The 21063-nt window shown below is 37.7% G+C and overlaps 1 protein-coding gene across 1 annotated transcript in view; it reads left to right on the plus strand.

Annotated features, from left to right (window-relative positions):
• The window catches only part of LOC145782526 (uncharacterized), a 35810-nt gene extending 22519 nt beyond the window's left edge, over positions 1-13291 (plus strand). Inside the window, exon 3 of the mRNA XM_082594329.1 lies at positions 12298-13291. Coding sequence (XP_082450455.1) covers positions 12298-12536 — 239 coding nt within the window. The 3' untranslated portion in view covers positions 12537-13291. The remainder of the gene's footprint in view (positions 1-12297) is intronic.
• Positions 13292-21063: the final 7772 nt, after the last annotated feature.

The raw sequence follows: 21063 nt of genomic DNA on the forward strand, positions 1-21063 counted from the left end.
TGTAGCGCTAACTTAAAATTTACTATTTTGTACCAATTCTCAGCAATTCATTTATTACAATAAAAATACCAAACCAACACAAATTAAAAGAGTATGTCTTGGTTTATTCAAATGTTAACTTTCACATTTATATCTAATCCACAAAACGAGCAATCGTTGTTCAAACGTAACCGCTCGACGAAGCTTTTTACCAAAACAATGCAAACACAAAGCGATCAGTTTTGAGTGTTCATTACAAGCCGCCCACAGTTTGATGTGATCGGTGAATAGTGCCTCCACCAAATATGCTGGAGCTTTCTCATTTCTGCTCGGATTCTAACAATTTTCCTATTGTTGGATGGCATTATGCTTCATCTATAGTTAATTGGCAGTTAATTGGTTTAAATTTATTCTACTTGGGTTGAAATTAGACTTGTTTGAGCCTTTAAATAGGGGTGGGGTATATCAAAATGTCATATGATGCGTCAGAACGGGGGGAGGGGGTTAGCTGAAACTGTCAGATAAGGGGAGAGAGGGTCCAAAATCAAGAGCGAATCCGCAGAAGTAAGTTACTGTTCCGATCAATGAACCAACAAAAGATATGAAACACTTCAGAACATAAACAATAAGTTAGTCCTCCCGACCTCGAATACCTTTTGAACATTCTCTGCGATTCGCAATGACAATTTACATTTTAATGCGATGGCTGTGCTTGGCAAATATATCAATGACTGCATCATGCTCGAGTACAATATCCTTATTTAAATACATCTGAGCTAGACCATCCAAACGTGGCTCGGTCATGGTCGTGCGGTAATAATTTTTCAGCTACTTTAGTGAACTGAAACATCGCTCATTGGAGGCAGTTGTAACTGGAAGCGCAGCAAAGATTCGAAGTAATAATTTATAGATAATCGGATAAGTGCCGAGTTGTTCAGCCGCTTGATACGCATCCACAAGAGTCGCAGGTCGTTTATCCACAGAAACTGCAAGCCAATTCGCTCTCCATCTTCGCAATTCAATAGTAGCTGCAAAGCAATTGCTTGGTTCAACATCCAGCATTCCATGGTAGAAGTCGAAAATCTCGTCGATCGTGCAGTCCTCATCTTCATGAATCAATGGAGGAAGAAATGTGCTGACTTTAAAAGCTGAGCAGTGCTCATTGAATCTATCGTGAATTTGTGCCATGCAATTGTCAAGAAAAGGAAGAAAAACTGTTGATACATTACATTGCAAAAAGTATACCCCGCTCCCCGCGCTAGGATGAATCATCCAAGCAATTATTGCGCTACAACTTTTTTTTTTGCAAAATTTGTATTTTATTTTTTTACCTGATCATTAGGGGGAGGCCATCGCCCTTTATCCTCCCCCCTAAATACGCTACTGCCTTGGACAATGGACATGCAACCAATTGATTCGTGTAGATGCAGTATCGTGCTTTCCAACGTCAGTAAAATTGTCAAAAAAGCTTCATCGAGCGGCTACGTTTGAACAACGATTTCTCGTTTTGTGGATTAGATATAAATGTGAAAGTTAACATTTGAATAAAGCAAGAAATAGGCTACTCTTTTAATTTGTGTTGGTTTGGTATTTTTATTGTAAAAAATGAATTGCTGAGAATTGGTACAAAATAGTAAAGTTTAAGTTAGCGCTACATAAATATAGTGCCTACTTTAGATTGGCAATTAATCCATTCGAGTAGATGAAGCATAATGCCATCCAACGATAGTAAAATTGTTAGAATCCGAGCAGAAATGAGAAAGCTACAGCATATTTGGTGGAGGCAGTATTCATCGATCACAGCAAACTGTGGGCGGCTTATACTGAACCACGATCGAATCGCCTTGAAAAATGCATTGGAAAAAAGCTTCGTCGAGCGGTTACGTTTGAACAACGATTTCTCGTTTTGTAGATAACATATAAACGTGAAAGTTGTTAGGGTAATAAAGCAAGACATACTCTTTTAATTTGTGTTGATTTGGTATTTTTATTGTAAAAATTGAATTGCTGAGAATTGGTAAAAAATAGTAAAGTTTAAGTTAGCGCTACATCAATGTAATGCTTACTTTAGACTGGCAATTAATGCACTCGGGTAGATGAAGCATAATGCCATCCAACGATAGTAAAATTGTTAGAATCCGAGCAGAAATGAGAAAGCTACAGCATATTTGGTGGAGGCAGTATTCATCGATCACATCAAACTGTGGGCGGCTTATACTGAACCACGATCGAATTGCCTTGAAAAATGCATTGGAAAAAAGCTTCGTCGAGCGGTTACGTTTGAACAACGATTGCTCGTTTTGTAGATAACATATAAACGTGAAAGTTGTTAGGTTAATAAAACAAGACATACTCTTTTAATTTGTGTTGGTTTGGTATTTTTATTGTAAAAATTGAATTGCTGAGAACTGGTACAAAATAGTAAAGTTTAAGTTACCCGCTACATAAATATTATGCCTACTTTAGATTGGCAATTAATCCATTCGGGTAGATGAAGCATAATGCCATCCAACGATAGGAATATTGTTAAAATCCGAGCAGAAATGAGAAAGCTACAGCATATTTGGTGGAGGCAGTATTCATTGATCACGTGAAACTGTGGGCGGCTTAGGCTATACCGAACCACGATCGAATCGCCTTGAAAAAAGCATTGGAAAAAAGCTTCGTCGAGCGGTTACGTTTGAACAACGATTGCTCGTTTTGTGGATTAGATATAAATGTGAAAGTTAACATATGAATAAACCAAGACATACTCTTTTAATTTGTGTTGGTTTGGTATTTTTATTGTAATAAATGAATTGCTGAGAATTGGTACAAAATAGTAAAGTTTAAGTTAGCGCTACATAAATGTAATGCCTATTTTAGATTGGCAATTAATCCATTCGAGTAGATGTAGCATAATGCCATCCAACGATAGTAAAATTGTTAGAATCCGAGCAGAAATAAGAAAGCTACAGCATATTTGGTGGAGGCAGTATTCATCGATCACAGCAAACTGTGGGCGGCTTATACTGAACCACGATCGAATTGCCTTGAAAAATGCATTGGATAAAAGCTTCGTCGAGCGGTTACGTTTGAACAACGATTTCTCGTTTTGTAGATAACATATAAACGTGAAAGTTGTTAGGGTAATAAAGCAAGACATACTCTTTTAATTTGTGTTGGCTTGGTATTTTTATTGTAAAAATTGAATTGCTGAGAATTGGTACAAAATAGTAAAGTTTAAGTTAGCGCTACATAAATGTAATGCCTACTTTAGACTGGCAATTAATGCACTCGGGTAGATGAGGCATCATGCTTTCCAACGATAGGAATATTGTTAAAATCCGAGCAGAAATGAGAAAGCTACAGCATACTCGGTGGAGGCAGTATTCACCGATCACATGAAACTGTGGGCGGCTTACAATGAACACTCGAAATTGATCGCTTAGTGTTTGCATTGTTTTGGAAAAAAGCTTCGTCGAGCGGTTACGTTTGAACAACGATTGCTCGTTTTGTAGATAACATATAAACGTGAAAGTTGTTAGGTTAATAAAACAAAACATACTCTTTTAATTTGTGTTGGCTTGGTATTTTTATTGTAAAAATTGAATTGCTGAGAATTGTTACAAAATAGTAAAGTTTAAGTTAGCGCTACATAAATATTATGCCTACTTTAGATTGGCAATTAATCCATTCGGGTAGATGAAGCATAATGCCATCCAACGATAGTAAAATTGTTAAAATCCGAGCAGAAATGAGAAAGCTACAGCATATTTGGTGGAGGCACTATTCACCGATCGCATCAAACTGTGGGCGGCTTGTAATGAACACTCGAAACTGATCGCTTTGTGTTTGCATTGTTTTGGTAAAAAGCTTCGTCGAGCGGTTACGTTTGAACAACGATTGCTCGTTTTGTGGATTAGATATAAATGTGAAAGTTAACATTTGAATAAACCAAGACATACTCTTTTAATTTGTGTTAGTTTGGTATTTTTATTGTAATAAATGAATTGCTGAGAATTGGTACAAAATAGTAAAGTTTAAGTTAGCGCTACATAAATGCAATGCCTACTTTAGATTGGCAATTAATCCATTCGAGTAGATGAAGCATAATGCCATCCAACGATAGTAAAATTGTTAAAATCCGAGCAGAAATGAGAAAGCTACAGCATATTTGGTGGAGGCAGTATTCATCGATCACAGCAAACTGTGGGCTGCTTATACTGAACCACGATTGCTCGTTTTGTAGATAACATATAAACGTGAAAGTTGTTACGTTAATAAAGCAAGTATTTTTATTGTAAAAATTCAAATTGGTACAAAATAGTAACAGTTTAAGTTAGCGCTAGATCAATAATAATGCCTACAAATATTTAAAAATCAATAAGCTTTCCGCTTTTTCTTCTATTCCGCGTTTTTGCACCCTTCCTACAAGTAGTTGCGTTTTTTTGCATGACGTCACAGATTTTTGTGACGTCACTAACCAAGGCGGCCGATCCTAAACCAGCACCCAATTTTGATGCTTTTTTATTTGTCTTAATCTGGCTATAGCCATTTGCAGTGTAACAACAGTATCTCACAAACAGTAGGCTACCTTTAATTTATGGTTGAGGCAATGCTTAAAAATTGCTGTTCATGTGTATTGTTGTATTTAAAAATATCTATCCCAAATTTCCTTGCCAACTGAAAGTATTAAATGCAATAATTCTCATTGTTCAGATGCTTCTCATGTTGCCTCAATAGACTCTTTCTATAATTTTATAACTGATGCTCTCAAAGCAGCTTCTGATAAAATCTTTGTTGGTGTAAAGAAGAAATGTAACATATTTTCTGTTCCTGGTTGGAATAATCATGTTAAGCAAGCTCATGCTACTGCCAGAGAAAGTTACATCATGTAGGTGAAAAATGGGAAACAGTGAAATGGTTACCTATATGAGTTGATGCAGAGCAAACAAAAGGAGTTTAAAAAAGCCTTTCGCCGTTGTAATCATGCCTCTGAACAACATAGAGCAAATGTGTTTGCCTCAGCACTCAACTTGGACAGCTCACATAGGTCATTTTGGCAGAAAGTAAAAAAGTCTACTTGCAAAAAGAGTTCTCTTCCTGTAAATGTTGGTGGAGCACAAAGTCCTGAAGCAATTTCTGAGATGTGAAAACATCATTACAGCTCCTTGCTAAATTCTAGCAAAACCAACACTGAAAAAGAATTTGTTAACTCATGTATTTCTTCTAGGGATAAATATTACAACTTTTGTTGCAACATGGACACAATTGGTTCCTTGCTTGTCAAACTGCCATAAACCGCGCTGCTGGTGCTGACAAAATTTCAGCTGAACATATTGTTTATGCTGATTATTTGTTTTTATATCAGTGTACTTTTTAATATGTGTCTTAGTCATGGCACTGTACCAAATTCTTGCTTAAACACTGTCTTAGTCCCGATTGTAAAGAATTTGAATGGCGACATTCAAGATTCAGGTAACTATAGACTTATTGCTCTAGCCACAGTAATCTCAAAACTGTTTGAACGTTTTATGTGAATCATCTATTGCCTTTCTGGAATACCAGTGACAATCAATTTGGGTTTAAGTCTGGTCATAGTACTGAAATGAGTGTTTTTTAATAAAACAACCAGTGTCCTGTTATATCAGTCATGACACTCCTGTATATTCTGTCTTTTTGGATGCTTCAAAAGCCTTCGACAAAGTCAATCATCATTTATTGTTTAAAACGCTTATCACATGTAACGTGCCTACTGCCTATCTATTTTGTTCGCTTATTGGAATACTGGTGACCTTTGTGCCTTTATAGTAAAAAACCATGCAAGTGAGGTGGGAAGGTCACCTGTGCCAATCATTTACTGTGTCCAGCGGAGTCTGACAAGGTGGGGTGTTAAGCCCCTATCTTTTTGCCGTATATATTGATCAGCTTTCTTATCTCAATAAAACAAAAGTTGGTTGCTATGTTGGCAACTCTTGTCTAAGTCATATTATGTTTCCTGATGACATTTACTGCATCTCGCCTAGTTTGTGTGGCTTACAAAATTTGTTAGATGTTTGCCACAAGTATGCTGTTGAACATGAAATTACTTTCAATTCTAAAAAGTCATTTGGTATGTTATTCTCCCCAAAAAACTTTTATCTTTTACGTGCTCCTCTGCTACATCTAGGTAAATCTGAAATTGTGTTCACAGACTCTGTAAAATATCTGGGTGTATTTATTGATAGTTCTCAGATGAAAATTATATTTCAAGGCAAGTACGCTCTCAGTACTGTGCTGCAAATAATGCAAAATCTCAATTTTTCTAAATGCTCACCCGCTGTAAAAAACAGTTTATTTCGTTCTTATTGTATGTCGTTTTACTTATCCCAGTTGTGGAACAAGTTTAAATCTTCTATTATAAAACGATTACGTGTTGCTTACAATGACTCTTTCAGAATATTGCACAATTTGCCTCGTTAGGTCAGTGCCCGAAAATATCAAGTAATGAATAATGTAACTACGTTTGATGCTTTATTGAGGAAAAAACATGTTTTCGTTTATTAACCGATTGCATACACTCCTCAAATCGCTTTATATCAGACATGATGTCATCTGATTATTTTTATCGTTCTGAATGCTTTCAATTCTTCCAACGCTCATTATATGTAAATTTGTGACAGTAGATAGCCTATTTAGTGAGCTTTTAAACCGACGGCATCCAAGGTGGCTCTCTGTGATCTTTGTGCATTTTCAGTTTGTGTATTACAGTATTTCGTTGTTTTGTTTTCGATGTGGACAGCTTTGTCTGACGCAAATAAATAATAAATAAATATGTGACAGTGTCAGTGACAAAGACCGTGTGGTTTCTTTTTACGCTTTCCCACAAAACAAGGTGCTGAGAAGAAAATGGTACAAGTTTTCTTCAAGTGTTCGAAAGTAGGATGGGCCATACAAAACTAGTCATATCTGTTCTCTTCACTTCACTGAAGATGATTTTGTTAATACCACTCAAGTAAAAATGGGCTTGAGCAAACTTTACATTTTGAAGGAATCTGCCATAGGCTACCATCTATAACAGCAAAGATGCAACCAGTTGCTGATGATGATTTCAGCACTTCTAAACAACAACGTTTACAAAAACGTACCCTTGTACAGGTAAACTAGGCTTTTACATGTATAGACTCTGCTATGTACGTACTGAGGGCACATTATGAGAGAGAGAGAACTTTTATTTATTATGAATAGTGATGATGAATTAAATATGAATGATGATTCGTACAATTTCTTCATTTTTCACTTCAAGTATATTTTAGGTTTTGTAGGAACGTATCCAGTACAGTTTTATTAAACTGTAAAAAACAACAGATCTTTGAAAAAAGCAACCGCTTGTACCAACTCCGACTAAACTGTGATCCAGCAATCACATCTAGGAAACGTATGTTTCATCCGTCGCTAAGAACGCCGACTTACAATGACGTAATACCACCAAAGTCGTCCCAGAGCAGTGAAATATGGAGTTTCGCCTGTGGTGGCGCTGCGGAGCCGTCGTTTGATGTAAATTACGCCCTAACCAGTCGAGCTACGAGGTTATGGTTAAAATGTTCGCTAAGTATGATTCTGCGCAAGGAAATGCTTTAAAAAGTTACTATACTTGGATCCAACCTGTCAGGGGCACTTTAAGCGCCCAGTTTTTCGCTCTGGAGCGTATTTTTTCTCGGGCACTCGCTTACTCGCTCAGTTTCTTAAAAGTAAGCAGCACAAAGTGCGATTATCTTAAACAAACAAGAAGTTTTGCTAGCTTAAGCAAGAAAACAGTCGTCGTGTAGACGTACCTTTTTACCTGTGACAAGATCACGTGATGGCCTTATGTGCTTCGAATAAAAGAAGACACTTTTGTGATAGATCAATGTAATTAAAAATTCAAGCTAAGCTCTGCTAAAACATTTAATGGACCAAAAAAGTGCTGTTTCCATTTAATACACTTACCGACTCCTTGAAATTATTTTACGGCGCCACAAGTTTGATAACCCCTGATTTACAGTAGGTTACCGAGAAGGCAAGAATGGCCCTTTATGGAATTGATATTTGCGCCCGGTTTTGTTGTTCACAATAGATTGTGTGCTTCTCGATTTTGTTTTTGAACGTCTGACGACGGCTTTGTAGTCAGCAGATCGACGACCAATTGCGCGATAAGACCATCAGCGTGGGAGCCATTGCCGTGACATTCATCACCTCGGTATTCAGTGGCAAGATTTGCATGCAAAAGGGTAAAGTTATGCTACAAAATATGCAGCCAATCATAATTTTCATTATCACAGATGTAATATTGAAGTCCGCTTATCTGCAACCACGTGTACACAGTGGCGTAACTAGACCCCTTTCACAAGGGAGGGGAGGGTAAGGAAGGGGCAAGACTTTTTTTAGGAGGGGCAAGGTTTTAGTGACATCATAAAAAAAGGCAATACAAATTGATTTAAAATTTAGGCTTGTATTTAATGTTAATTGAAGATAAAAGATTAACTTTCTGCCTCCGACTGGTCACTCGGATTGCATTTTCTGATTCTGGTTCGGTTATAATTGAAGGGAAGGCGACACAAATGACAGTTTCTAAAAAACGAATTAATATGCTGAATCAAGATAACACATCAGTTCGTATTTACATAAAAAAATTAAGTAGGCAATAAAAACAACCTGCCCTAGCCTATACTTACACCAAAATGATTCTCCTATCATTGTGGTTATTTGAAAATATATCAACAAGTTTAATTGCTTTGATCGAGATCAGCAGCTAACCTTTTCTTTTTGATGTCGATGTACACGAGGTTAGGTACAAAGTCTTTTGTCTGTGATAGTATTGCGCGAATAAAGCCCAAACATGTTTTTGGGCCTAGGTCAAACATTTGAGGATTGCTGCAATCTGAAAAGCAGTTTTCGTCTAATTTTTAGTCCAGAAATAGCGATAGCAATCTTCTTACCTGTGCCATTTCAGTTTTTGAGTTTAAACAAACATTAGCTTGTTTATTTTGAAACTCGTGTTTCGGGTTATATTTCACTAAATTTTCACTTCGTGGTTAGGGAAATCACTATAGGCTACTAGACTAAACTAAATTTTTATTTTACTATTTGGTGGCTGAAGTAGCTATTTTACCACCAGAAAGCCGAAGTGGGCCAGGTACCCGGAAGGGAGCCCGATACTTTACCATCTGACGGCTGAAGTGGCTGCTTAAACCTCTGACGGCAATTCCTTTAGATCTGATTATATTAACATCTTGGTAATGTTTGAAGTCGCGCGGAATCTTTTAAATCCGGGCCCCGGTCCAAAAGTACCACCTAGATCCTGCCTGCAAGTGGTAGGGTGCTTGCAATATTTATTTCGATGCTGCAGCATTCACACCTTGGTCAATGATAGCCTGCCACATAGAATCTAATTGTGTTTCTTAGCTTTGATATTTCTCAAGTTCGTCTGTTTAAACTTTAACCACCTCAGTTGCTTTTCCGAGGTCAAGACCAGTTGGCTAAAGCATGTTTAAACCTGAGTGGATCAATTGTGACATATTGGTTTCAGCCGGATCGTGGAAAACGGATGTATTTAACCGAATCTGGTTAAATTAGGCGAGCTACTCTGCTGCACTATGAGATAAGAAATTCTAATCGAAAACAGTTCTCCGTGAGTAACGTCTCGCGAATGAGCTTGTGGTTATAGGTGAATTCTTCGTAAACAATTCTTCGTAAAGCAATTCTTCGTAAGCAATTCTTCGTAAAACAATTGTTCGTAAACAGTTGTTGGTGAAATGAAATCCGTAAAAGAATTTTTCGTAAAGCATTTCTTCGTATGCATCAAATCTCCATTGCATGCACAAATAAATGCTTTGGGAAAAATTGCTTTACAAAGAATTAACTTTACGAAGAATTGTTTTACGAAAAATTGCTTACGAAGAATTGCTTTACGAAGAACTGTTTACGAAGAAAACGTCGGACACCATTGTTACAGGGAGGGGCAAGTGAGGCAAAAATTTTACAGGGAAGCAGTTGCCCCCCATGGCTACGCCATTACATGTACAATATTTAGGCCTATCCATGTTTAATACAACGCATACAAAAATATAATTTGAACCAGAGAATATTAGAAAACACTTGCATTGCAGTAAATTTAACGTAATTCGGACCTTTTGATTTTCAGTGAAGAATATGATACCTCATGAGCAAGTGGCGTATATTTAGGGTGTTCAAGGTGTTCACTGAACACCCCAAAAATTCCAGAAAAAAAGAAAATTTCCATCGGTTGTCGATGTTCTTTACTTTCATGATATTCTAACATCTTGCTGCATGCTGATTGCTTTCTTTTCAATTGCAAAACTCTTCCCCTTCTAATTTTAATACTCCAACGTTTGAGGTCATTGCCTTTAATTTTTTCCGGTCATTACCTTTAAGCTGGGTGTGCACTGACAGCTTGGCGAGTGCTATTTAAAATAAACAATTAAGAAAAATGACGTCACAAGGCAGCGAAAACAGCAATGGTTTTAGTTCAGCCAGGCTGTTCACTCGCTGATCTGAACACCTTGGCGCATCATTGGGGGAATCCCAGGCATAGCAAGTTTTAGCTTGTTGGATTAGAGTTTGAGGTGATCAGAGTTGGAAACAAGATAAGATAAAATGTTTTTTATGCACCAAGTGCCAGTAAATTAGGACTAGCTTGTCTGAATCTGCAACAAAGCTTATGGCAACAACTTTCGCGTTTTTTCAGACTCCTGCTGTGTTATGGCAAGTTGGTTAGCGCGTGACTTCTGGAACGAAGAAGCTTCAAGGTCAAGCGGCGCTGATTCGGCTCTCGGGGTGTGCGCTTGAGCAACGCACGTTAAGGACTGCTCTCCATTCAGCGGAATCTAATGAATGGAATAATTTCCCTGGCAACAAGACTTCAACAATCGGAAATTTCACTCTGTCAATCTCGGTGACCAGGCCTGCGTCAGTGATTCAAAGTCTCTACAAGTATGCGAAACTGCCAGGATTAAGCTCTACAAGAAGCTTTCCCAGTCCGAGGATAAAGATTCAATCAATCAATCACTTGTTCGTTTTGATGGTCGGAAATAAAAAACTGAACTGAAGTATGTGACTTCAGAAATGCAACTTAATGTTTGATATTATTAAGTCTTTCATTCAATAGGCGCTGTCAAATAAATATCTATTTTGTATTCTTCTCCATTCCGACAACATTATTTTTGTCAGTTCTGTTCATGTTCAGAATTTGTGCTGAAATGCTCTCAGAACGCACCAAATTCAATGTTAATTTTAAAAATTATCTGGGGGAGACCCCCCAGACCCCCACTGTTGCTTTGCCGTCACTGAACACCCTGTCAAAGTGGTCATGGTACGCCACTGCTCATGAGAATGAAATAATTGAAACTATAATTTATGAGTCGAAACTTTAAAGTGCAACTGCACAAATAACTTATAACAACAGTCAAAAGAAAACAATACTTTTCAATCAAAATAAAAATGGCGTAATGCAAAGGGCAACTACTATAGTTGTAACTAAACACGCACAATGACACGGAAAGTATAGGCTATAGTAAAAGTTCATTAAAGCGCTAGACATTTATTTCTATATTATGTGCAACGGCTCTAGTATATATCCAATTCAATACTGGGGTATGCGTTGTTGCTTATAAGGTCTAGCACATAGGCCTAGATTATATTCAACCAGGTTACAGCTAGGGCTATTAAAAGAGAAGTTGTGGTTTTAAAAAACTTGTGGTCAGTCTTATTTAATGCCCATTTCTTCTGATGAAGGATTCATAGAATTACCGGATCACCAACTAGGCTACGGTAGTGACGGCATCTGACAAGTGAAGAGTAAAGTGCTGCCACAGATACTTTTAAAACTTCTAGAATTTTTTTTTTTTTAAAGAAGTGGTTGCACAAAACTTGCCCGTCTAAAACTAACTTGAAGTTTAAGTTTAAAGGTGTACAAAATTAAATAAAAGCATTTTGTGAAAATGTCACCTTGCAATGAAAACGTAAATTTATGTACAAAACTTAAAGTGAATAAAAGGTTGGCCTGGGACGTTTCATGCGTAAGAGAATTCAAATTTGCAAAAATTATGATAGTTTGATCAGTGGATATTAAAATTGCTTTCAATAGATTTTAGAATAGCTGTTTACAGCAAAGTTTTGGGTTACCGCTAGTGTGAAATAATAATTCCTTCAAAAAGTTTGAAAAACATCTGGCAACACTTTTGCATAACGTACTCTTTGCTTGTTTGGTAATTTGACCTTCCGTTCATCTATGGATTCTTGTTTCCGATACAACAATCTTGCATACGATGCTTAACGTGGTCTTCATCTTGTTTTCAGTTATCTTCACAGCGATTGGTGCTGGCATTTTCACAAAGCAAGGGGCAAAGGAATTGTTTTCTCCTGACGTGATGGAGTTAGCACCATCAACCGGTGAACGTTACGGCTACATCCTCGCCTGGTTCGGCATGGCGTTGTTTATTGTGGCTGATGTATTGCTATGGGTGCTGTGGGGCTGTATTGATGGTGAGAAGAAGTCAGCAGACATCAATCTCGGACCTACAACAAAAAACGACTGAACAACAAGTGTCTAACGATCGTTGCTTTCAGGAGTAATAAAAAAACGTTCTGTGTTTTATTGCAACTATCCTGTATATCTTGAATTCTGTTTACTGGAACGAAACAAAAATAATGGAATAATTTATTGATACTTTTTGTGCTGATCATGCAAGTTACTTGATATAAACTTTTGACTAGAAATTTCGTTACATCCTCTTAACATCTCTTTAATCTAATAATAAAATTTCTAACAATGTTTTTTTTTCACAAAAGGAAATTTTTCATGTGTTTTTGTGAGAGCAGATAATTTTAACCTTTTTCTTCATAATGTTGCTCAGGAACAACAGAAAGTAAAATGACGTAAAAATTACGTAACTGTTTTTCAAACAATCCACAATGTGACAGCTCAATGCCTGACAATCCAGACCATCTATGTAGTTCGCTGTCACATTATATTCTACGCAAGAGCTATGTAGCTATGAATGAATCATAGCAATCTATATAAACAGACCTTGCCAACGTGCGATTCTAACAGGTGACTGAAGACCGATGTAGTTTTCATTGCATTACCCTGAATAATCGTTTTTGATCTTAGTTATCTTTTCAATATGTAGTGGAATATTTGTACAAAGCATTAGTCTACTCATTAAAAATGCAATAAAATAATTTTTAATAAGTTTTGTGCACTATGCACATAGCAGCAAGTTTCCTATCTTGATTGGATTATTTACAATGCACGATGATTTTGTAATAAAATTTTACAATACATTCTTCGTAAAACACACATTACAACCAGTGCTTTGCAAAACTCTGCTGCATTTATAAAAAGTAACAAAATGAAATTAAGCCTTAGTGATAACCGGACCGTCAATTAGCAAGAAAAACATCAATTGACTATTTACCAGTTTACACCAATCACAGTCAATGCATCGTGTGCAGGCCCGGATTAAGGTCAAATGGAGCCCCTGTTTTGATGAATTTTATGGGGGCCCTTACCAGCTTACGTGGAGCGTAATGGAAGTAAGCTGGTTTCGCTTGCAGAGGAAACCGAGCCTTGCTTGGTTAAGTTAGATAACTTTGAAATAGCACGTGATCGATGATTAAATAAGCATGTGCAAATTAAGTCAACAATGTTTACGTTATAATGGATGCAAAATCACACACATTAAATCAACGAAACCGTGCAAGGGAAAACATTGTAGCAAGGGACCACTGTTAGTACTGCACACTACACTGCAAATTGCAATGAAAGGTTATTCTGAATTTCTATTCTAAACTGCTCTTTCATTCACTACTAACTACCAATAGGATTTAGAAAACTAACATGAAATTCAGCCGAACGACTTTTCTCTGTCTTTCTTTGCTGCAAAGTCTGTTAGGATAGCATCAAAATTGAGAAGTCGCAGTTTATCACACTCTATGCTGAGAAGGCTCAGATTAGCCAACCGCTCTTGTGTCATTGTAGACCGAAGTACGTTTTTTCATGACAAAAACTTGCTTTATTTCCATAAGCCTTTTTAAGATAATAATTTAAAAGTATAATTTTTTAGATTAATGTTCTATTTATTTCATTTTTAGGAAAAGTGGGGCCTTCTGTCTGCGGGGCCCCTGTGCTTTAGCACACCCTAGCACAATGGTTAATCCAGGCCTGATCGTGTGACTGAAGCTCTTACTTGAAAAATAACTTTGATCGCCTAAAATAAGTAAAAACAGCGATGTCAAGTTACTACTACTACTAGTAGCCTACTACAGTATCATAGCCGATGCGGCCTTTGATGAACTAGATGCTCAGTTCAGTCAATCATCAATCAATCATTTTATTTTTCGTCATTAACGCGTCCGAGACGAAAAAGATACTAACTACAAAAATCGATATAAACCTACCAGCACGTTAACGAACGGGAAAAGGTGACAAAACCTTGAAAGGTTTAAAACTTGCCTGAATGAAAAATCATGTAGTAGGCTATATATCAGTAGTTAGCACGGCCACAAAACCCAAAAAACAAATAGCAAAAAATAAAACAAAAACAGAGAGAAGCACACATGTAATAATGAATGACAGCCTAATGAAAAGTGTTGTGGATTGAATTTGCCAGTTCCAATATTGATGTGGATGAGCAGTCGTAATAATAATAATAGGATGGAGAAAGAAAACCGGACATAAAAGAAACCCATCCTCAGGCAAAAGCCCGTTTCGATGTGGCCCAGGAGAGCAGGTGTTGAGCTCTTTCTATGGTTAGACTGCACATCACAGAGTAGCCTAAGACGATTGAGGTTTGATATCCAGTGTAAGTTATTGTTTCTTGTCCTGGTGGGCGATGTCCTTGTCTTGGTTCATAAATTCTTCCAATGTTTCCTTTGTCGTGCAGTGTCCCAAACCAAAGTGTTCTTGGTTGGCTGATTGATGTATTTCGTTGAAAATTATATATAAATGTTGTTCGTTGCCTGCCACGAGCACGTCTCCCGAGAAGGCGACCGCTCAGACAAAGATTTTCGAATTCTTCTTTTCCGATGATGTGACCGAAAAATTTGAGTTGCCTTTGAGTTATGTTGTTCAATAGTTCATTATCTTGATGTACCTGGTTTAAAACTTCTGCATTTGTGATGTGATCAGTATCAGTGTATGAAATCCTGAGCATTCTTCTGTAAAACCACATTTCAGCTGCTTCAATGTTACGCCTAGTTTCTGTGTTGAAGGTCCATGTTTCACAACCTTAGCCTACTGAAGAACAGACCACACCTACACTTTGACAAGTCGCACTTTCAGAGGAATAGAAAGCTTGCGATCCAATAGAATAGGTCGTAGTCTATTAAATGCGTCTTTGGCCTATTCTTCTTCGTATCTATTTTTTTCAATTATTTCGTTTCGTCAAGTTACAATGCGATGCAAAATGTAGATTAAATAAACTGAGTTTAATCTGATGTGCTTTTTCATTGCACTTTTGGTTGTTAAGTTTGGGTTTAAGTGCTCCCCGGCCCTTGTCAACAAATGTCTGGTTGACATACTAATGTATGTCTGGTTTGCGTCACGCAAACAACTAAATTTATACACAACATTCGAAGAAAAAGCAAAGGGGGTAAGCGACTTCAGTTGAAAATATTGGTACACTTTAAATGCTTTCTATACAGGATAAATGTCACATAAAAATTTCTTTAAACTGGTGAGACGTCGAAACATCATGGTAAGATTGATTTGCCCATATAACTGTGCAATTTTTGCCCAAATTAGCGACATTTTTTTCAGGGGGGAATCGACCACCCTCCCATCTCCTTCCGTGTCTATCTGTAGTGTCAAGTGCAGTCTCCCTGAGAACAGTATAAACAATAGAGTGGGTCGAAATTTGGACTTTTTCTCCGATTTCATTGCTACAAACTTTTTTTTTTTGCGAATAGTCATAAAACGACATTCCTGAAAATTTGAGCTTGATCGGACATCGTGTTCAGTTCTAAAAATCGCGATTTATGAAGGTACCTGAAGCGATTTTTTCGAGGCTTGAAAATGCATTGTTTTTAATAGGAAGTTGTTTTCACGAGATTTGAAAACGTCATGACTTACTTAATTCTTATTGTAGAAAGATGATTTATGCGTCAACGGATTCAATATAATTAGGAGAATCCAATTCATTGTGTACTGACTCCGAAAAATGATGACGGCATCCATGACGTCATTAAACAGTAATTTGCAAATAACGATAAAACTGATCATCCTACATGCTTCATCTCTAAGTTATTTGATAATGAATTGATGTACTTTCTAAACATAAACATCATGCTGGTGCTTGATGACGTAATTGATGACGTCATCTACATTACTAAATTACATTTCACTATGATGACTTCTGGAAAATATTGCGTGTTTCTGATAGATAATGGATCGTTATCAATTAGTTATGATTCGCTTGATTTTAAATAACAATATTGCTCTTTAAAGATTTGTTCCACACTGCCTTTCCGGGTGTGCAAAATAGGCATTCTTTTTAACATATTTCAACGCATTGTCTCGAATTTTATCAGGAAAAAGTGAACAGCACTGCAATGATTTAAGGATATGCTTAGGTCCGTCTTTGTACAATGGTTCACATTTTATATTGAACCAACATGAGCAGGGGCTCTATCCACTTTTAGAATTTGGGGGGTGATTTTTAGACAGTGGGATAAAATCGTCATAGTTATTTCAACTTCTGGGGGGCTACGCCCCCCAGACCCCCCGTAGTGGCGTCGGCTTTATTGTTCATCAACATGCACTGGGGTTCCAAGTCGTTTCAAAAAGTATGTGTTGGAAGGCAGTGGTGCCGAAGTCCGGGGGAATATATCCTCCCCCCAATATTTTGGCAGCATCTTCTCCCAATAAATCAGAAAAAAATTATTTGCTATGAAGCTGTACTTCAATTTAGTTGTTTGCAAGCATCTCGAATTGCTGTTGTTTTTTTTTTATTGATGTTTGATCACAGTTCTTAATTGTCTTGGATTTGACGCTAGACAATGACGGACTTTCATTGAAGGTATTAAGGACGAGTTGGATCAGACCACTGGCCACAGCACTGCAGTAATGAAGAAACTCCAAAAACATATTTGGTACTTGTGCTGATTTTGAAGCCTTTGGCACTTATAGAGCAATTTAGTATCACGTTGCAAGGAGAAAAGCTTGACATTGACTCTTGTGAAGAGTTGTTTCAGACCCTGAAAATCACTCGAGAGAAATATCGTGATTTGGAGTTTGAGAACAATTACAAAAATGCAGTTTCACTTCCGGAAAAATTTGCTGCTAATTTTATCACGCCTTTGCAAGCACTACGTCAAAGAAGAGTCCCTGAAAGATCGGGTGGAGACTCCATGGCAACTATAGCCTACTGCAGACACTCAACTGCATTATAAAATAAAAAAACTGCCAACTACGAAACGACGACATGTGTAAGGGAGACTGGGGTAAAGTGTGCAATGGGGTAAGATGAGCAGCCCCTGTTTTTGGAAAAACGAGCAAGCGGAATTTTTTTTTTTATTCTGGATATATCACTCATAATGCCACTTCATTTAATGTATTTGTTATGTCCACTGAGAATTATTATATCAGATTATATTGCTTATGTCGAAAATTCAAAATTTTTGTTTTTTTGCCAAAAACTGAATAACTTTATTGTTACACTATGTAAATCAAATCTGTTTTTTTTGTATTGGTAGCCTAGGTATAAAGTGTGAGGATATTCAATAAATCGTTCAGGTTGGATAGTCTTGTAGTTTTTTAAATATTTGTAATTTTGTCACAAAAATCAGGATGGGGTAAAATGTGCAATGCTAGTTGAAGTATCTTGGAGAAGTTGCTCAACTTACCCCAAAAGAAATAGCCTTAGCTTATTTAGCCTAATGTTTGAACTGTTGAATTTGTGTCTTTTTAGGTTCGTATTGGATAAAAAAATAGTGTTGTGTTGTAAAGCATAATGCCTCCCAATTATACAAACAAACTGACAAGGGAATGCTTCAACTTAATCGAATTGCTCAACTTACCCCAGGTCATTGCTCAATTTACCCCATACAATTTATGCCGGGGTAAGTTGAGCAACACGAGAATAAGTATCAATATAAAAAAATATAAAAATCGCAAGGTGATAAAACTCAATCTAAAATGTAGCTGATTCACTAGTGCTTTAAGTTAATCCTATTAAAATTTTTCAAAACAAACCGTTGTTTTGTAAAAGCGACTTAAGCAAAAAGGTGCTCATCTTACCCCACCCTCCCCTACCACCAAGAACTGTGTCTACAAGATCACATGCAAAAAAGGCAGGAAAAGCTATATAGGCAGCACAATCCGCCCACTACACTCCCGCATCAAAGAACACCTTAGCTCAGATAAAAGTTCGATCTTTGATCATCAACAACAGTGCCACGCCGACTTTGAATTTAAAATTATTGCCGGAGAAAATGACGCGGTACAATTACGTTTCAAAGAGGCCATATTCATCAGCAGGCAAAATCCAAAAATCAACAACCGTGCCGAAAGGGAAGAACTGCGTCACCTAATCTACTAACAACTGATTCAACAAGATTTCACAGCAATAACGCCTAACAACACAGAAACTCAACAGCCGGCAGCCTCAAGCTAAACCAAAGAGCCACATGAAAGAAGCACTCACTGAATTCAACACCATTCGTCATAGCACATGACTAGGGAACTGTATTCCGAAAGCTCGTGTAATTCGATATTACCACAACTAATATGCAGCATCAGGCTTAAACAGATCGCTAGAATCTACACTGTGAAGTAAGCAACGATCATGCTGCTAAAAGCGAAACTCAATCAATTAAAATAAGTTACTTTAGAATCAGTTCATGGTCAGAGTTATCTCTGAACTAACCGAACGGTTTGAAAGTAGCCTGAATTCCGATTCGGCAAAGTATAGGCTATAAAGAACTTGCACGAATTTTCAAGACCGGCTTAGTTCCGAAAATGGTCAAAAATTATCCAGAGCTGAATAGACAATCGATGAGTTATCAAATTGATTCATTCAGCAAGGCAATAACAGGAGCAAAATCTCTGTAGGCTACGATGCTAAAAGAGCTTACCAGGCATTGTCCGAGTTGGAAAAACCTCTCTATTCTCAAATATCCCAGCTGATTAAGATCCTCTTAATTTGCCCGGTAAGCTCTGCTGCTTGTGAGAGGTCGTTTTCCAATCTTCGTAGATTGAAAACCTGGCTGAGAAATACTTTGGGACAGGAAAGGTTGAATGCTAGCATTATTTGCAACATTCACCAAAATATTCTTAATGACATCAGCATAAATGACAGTGCTAATGAGTTTTCAATGCCCACTATCGTAAGACGCAATATGTTCGGTTGTAACAAGTTCTTGTGATATATTTGAAAGTTAGTATTGTTGTCATAAATTTGCTATTCTAGATTCTAGTGAACGAGAGGGCAAGGGTTGGTTGTCAAAGGTTCAGGGTTGTCAAATCAAAAATTCAAAAAAGTGACAACAGCCGAAATATTTTTTTCAAAATTCGGTCAATAAAATATCACAAAACCTTTTCAAAGCCAAATGAGTGGGGGGGGGGGGTGATTTTGTATTGCTCACCCCCCTCACCCCCCCTTGGATAGAGCCCATGAACATGAGGCACATTGAATGACTATATTACGCGCAACAATTATTTTCAAGTTTTCTGCAATGTCACTTGGCAATTTGTGATCACTGATGTATAGTTTGTAGCAACGTGAAGTGAAAATTAGCCACCGCGAATGAGTTAACGGACCAATCTTTGCGTACATCAGTTTAGATGAAACATAGTCTTGACAAGTAGGCTAATAGTATGGAGGGACTGGAGAGAAAGTTTGAGAAATGGAAAGAAGCATTTGAAACCAAGGGTATGAAGGTGAATCTTGAAAAAACAAAAGTGATGGTGAGTGAAGCAGAAGGAACAGTTGTTGAGAGCAAAGTAGATCCCTGTGGAATATGTGGCAAGAGAGTGATGAGAAATTCAATGCAATGCAAGGAATGTGGAAAGTGGGTACATGCAAGATGTGCTAATGTCAAGAGAGCCGCAACAAGATTGGCGAAGTGTTTTGTTTGTGGGAAATGCAGTAAATAAAGGAATGAAGTGGAAGGCCATGATGATGAGTTCTGCCATGGCATCGAAACAGTGACAGACTTCTGTTATCTGGGTGATCGGATAAATGAAAGTGGTGGATGTGAAGCAGCGGTAACAACAAGGGCAAGATTGGGCTGGGCAAAGTTCAGGGAATGTGGGGAAATGTTGCATGGCAGAAAATTTTCACTAAGGATGAAAGGAAAAGTATATCGGAGCTGTGTGCAGCCTACAATGCTATATGGTAGCGAGACATGGGTATTGAGAGAGAGTGAACTGGCAACCCTGAGAAGAACGGAAAGGTCAATGGTGAGAGCAATGTGTGGGGTGAAAACGAGAAGGGAAAAAAGGACTGAAGAATTGTTGGATATGCTAGAGATGAGAGAGACCATAGACCAACTGGCAAGGGCAAATGGAGTAAGATGGTATGGACATGTGATAAGGAGGGAGGAAGTTTTCTTAGAAAGGCACTAGATCTAAAGGTGGATGGGAAGAGGAAACGCGGTCGTCCAAGAAGAACGTGGAAACAACAAGTGAAGGATGAATTATAAAAGTCGGACTGAAGGAGGAAGATGCAAGGGACAGGGTGAAATGGAGAAAAGGGATTAAAACAATTGCTGCGCGGAAACAATCGGCCACCCCCACTAGTGGGGAACAAACCGACGATGGATTATGATGATAGTCATTCCTAAGGCTAATGGCATTGGTAATCTCGTAGACACCTTTGATCAGTCGATAGATCTTTTACTATGTGCTCCGGTAGCAAACGATTTCCTGGCCCCATATTCACAGGCACAAATAAAGGGTTGACTTCTTCAAATTCAACTCTACTTAGAAGCTTCCCTATTGGCCCTTTAAATGGTCTGTCACCACTGGTAGGTCCATCTAATGTAGCGAAGACGTGTCGAAGGGGTAACTCATTGGCTGCAACTGTGCAACATGCATATAAACCAACTCACACGATGACCAAG

Source organism: Aplidium turbinatum, chromosome 13 (genome assembly GCF_918807975.1).
Source record: "Aplidium turbinatum chromosome 13, kaAplTurb1.1, whole genome shotgun sequence".
NCBI classification, from domain to species: Eukaryota; Metazoa; Chordata; class Ascidiacea; order Aplousobranchia; family Polyclinidae; genus Aplidium; species Aplidium turbinatum.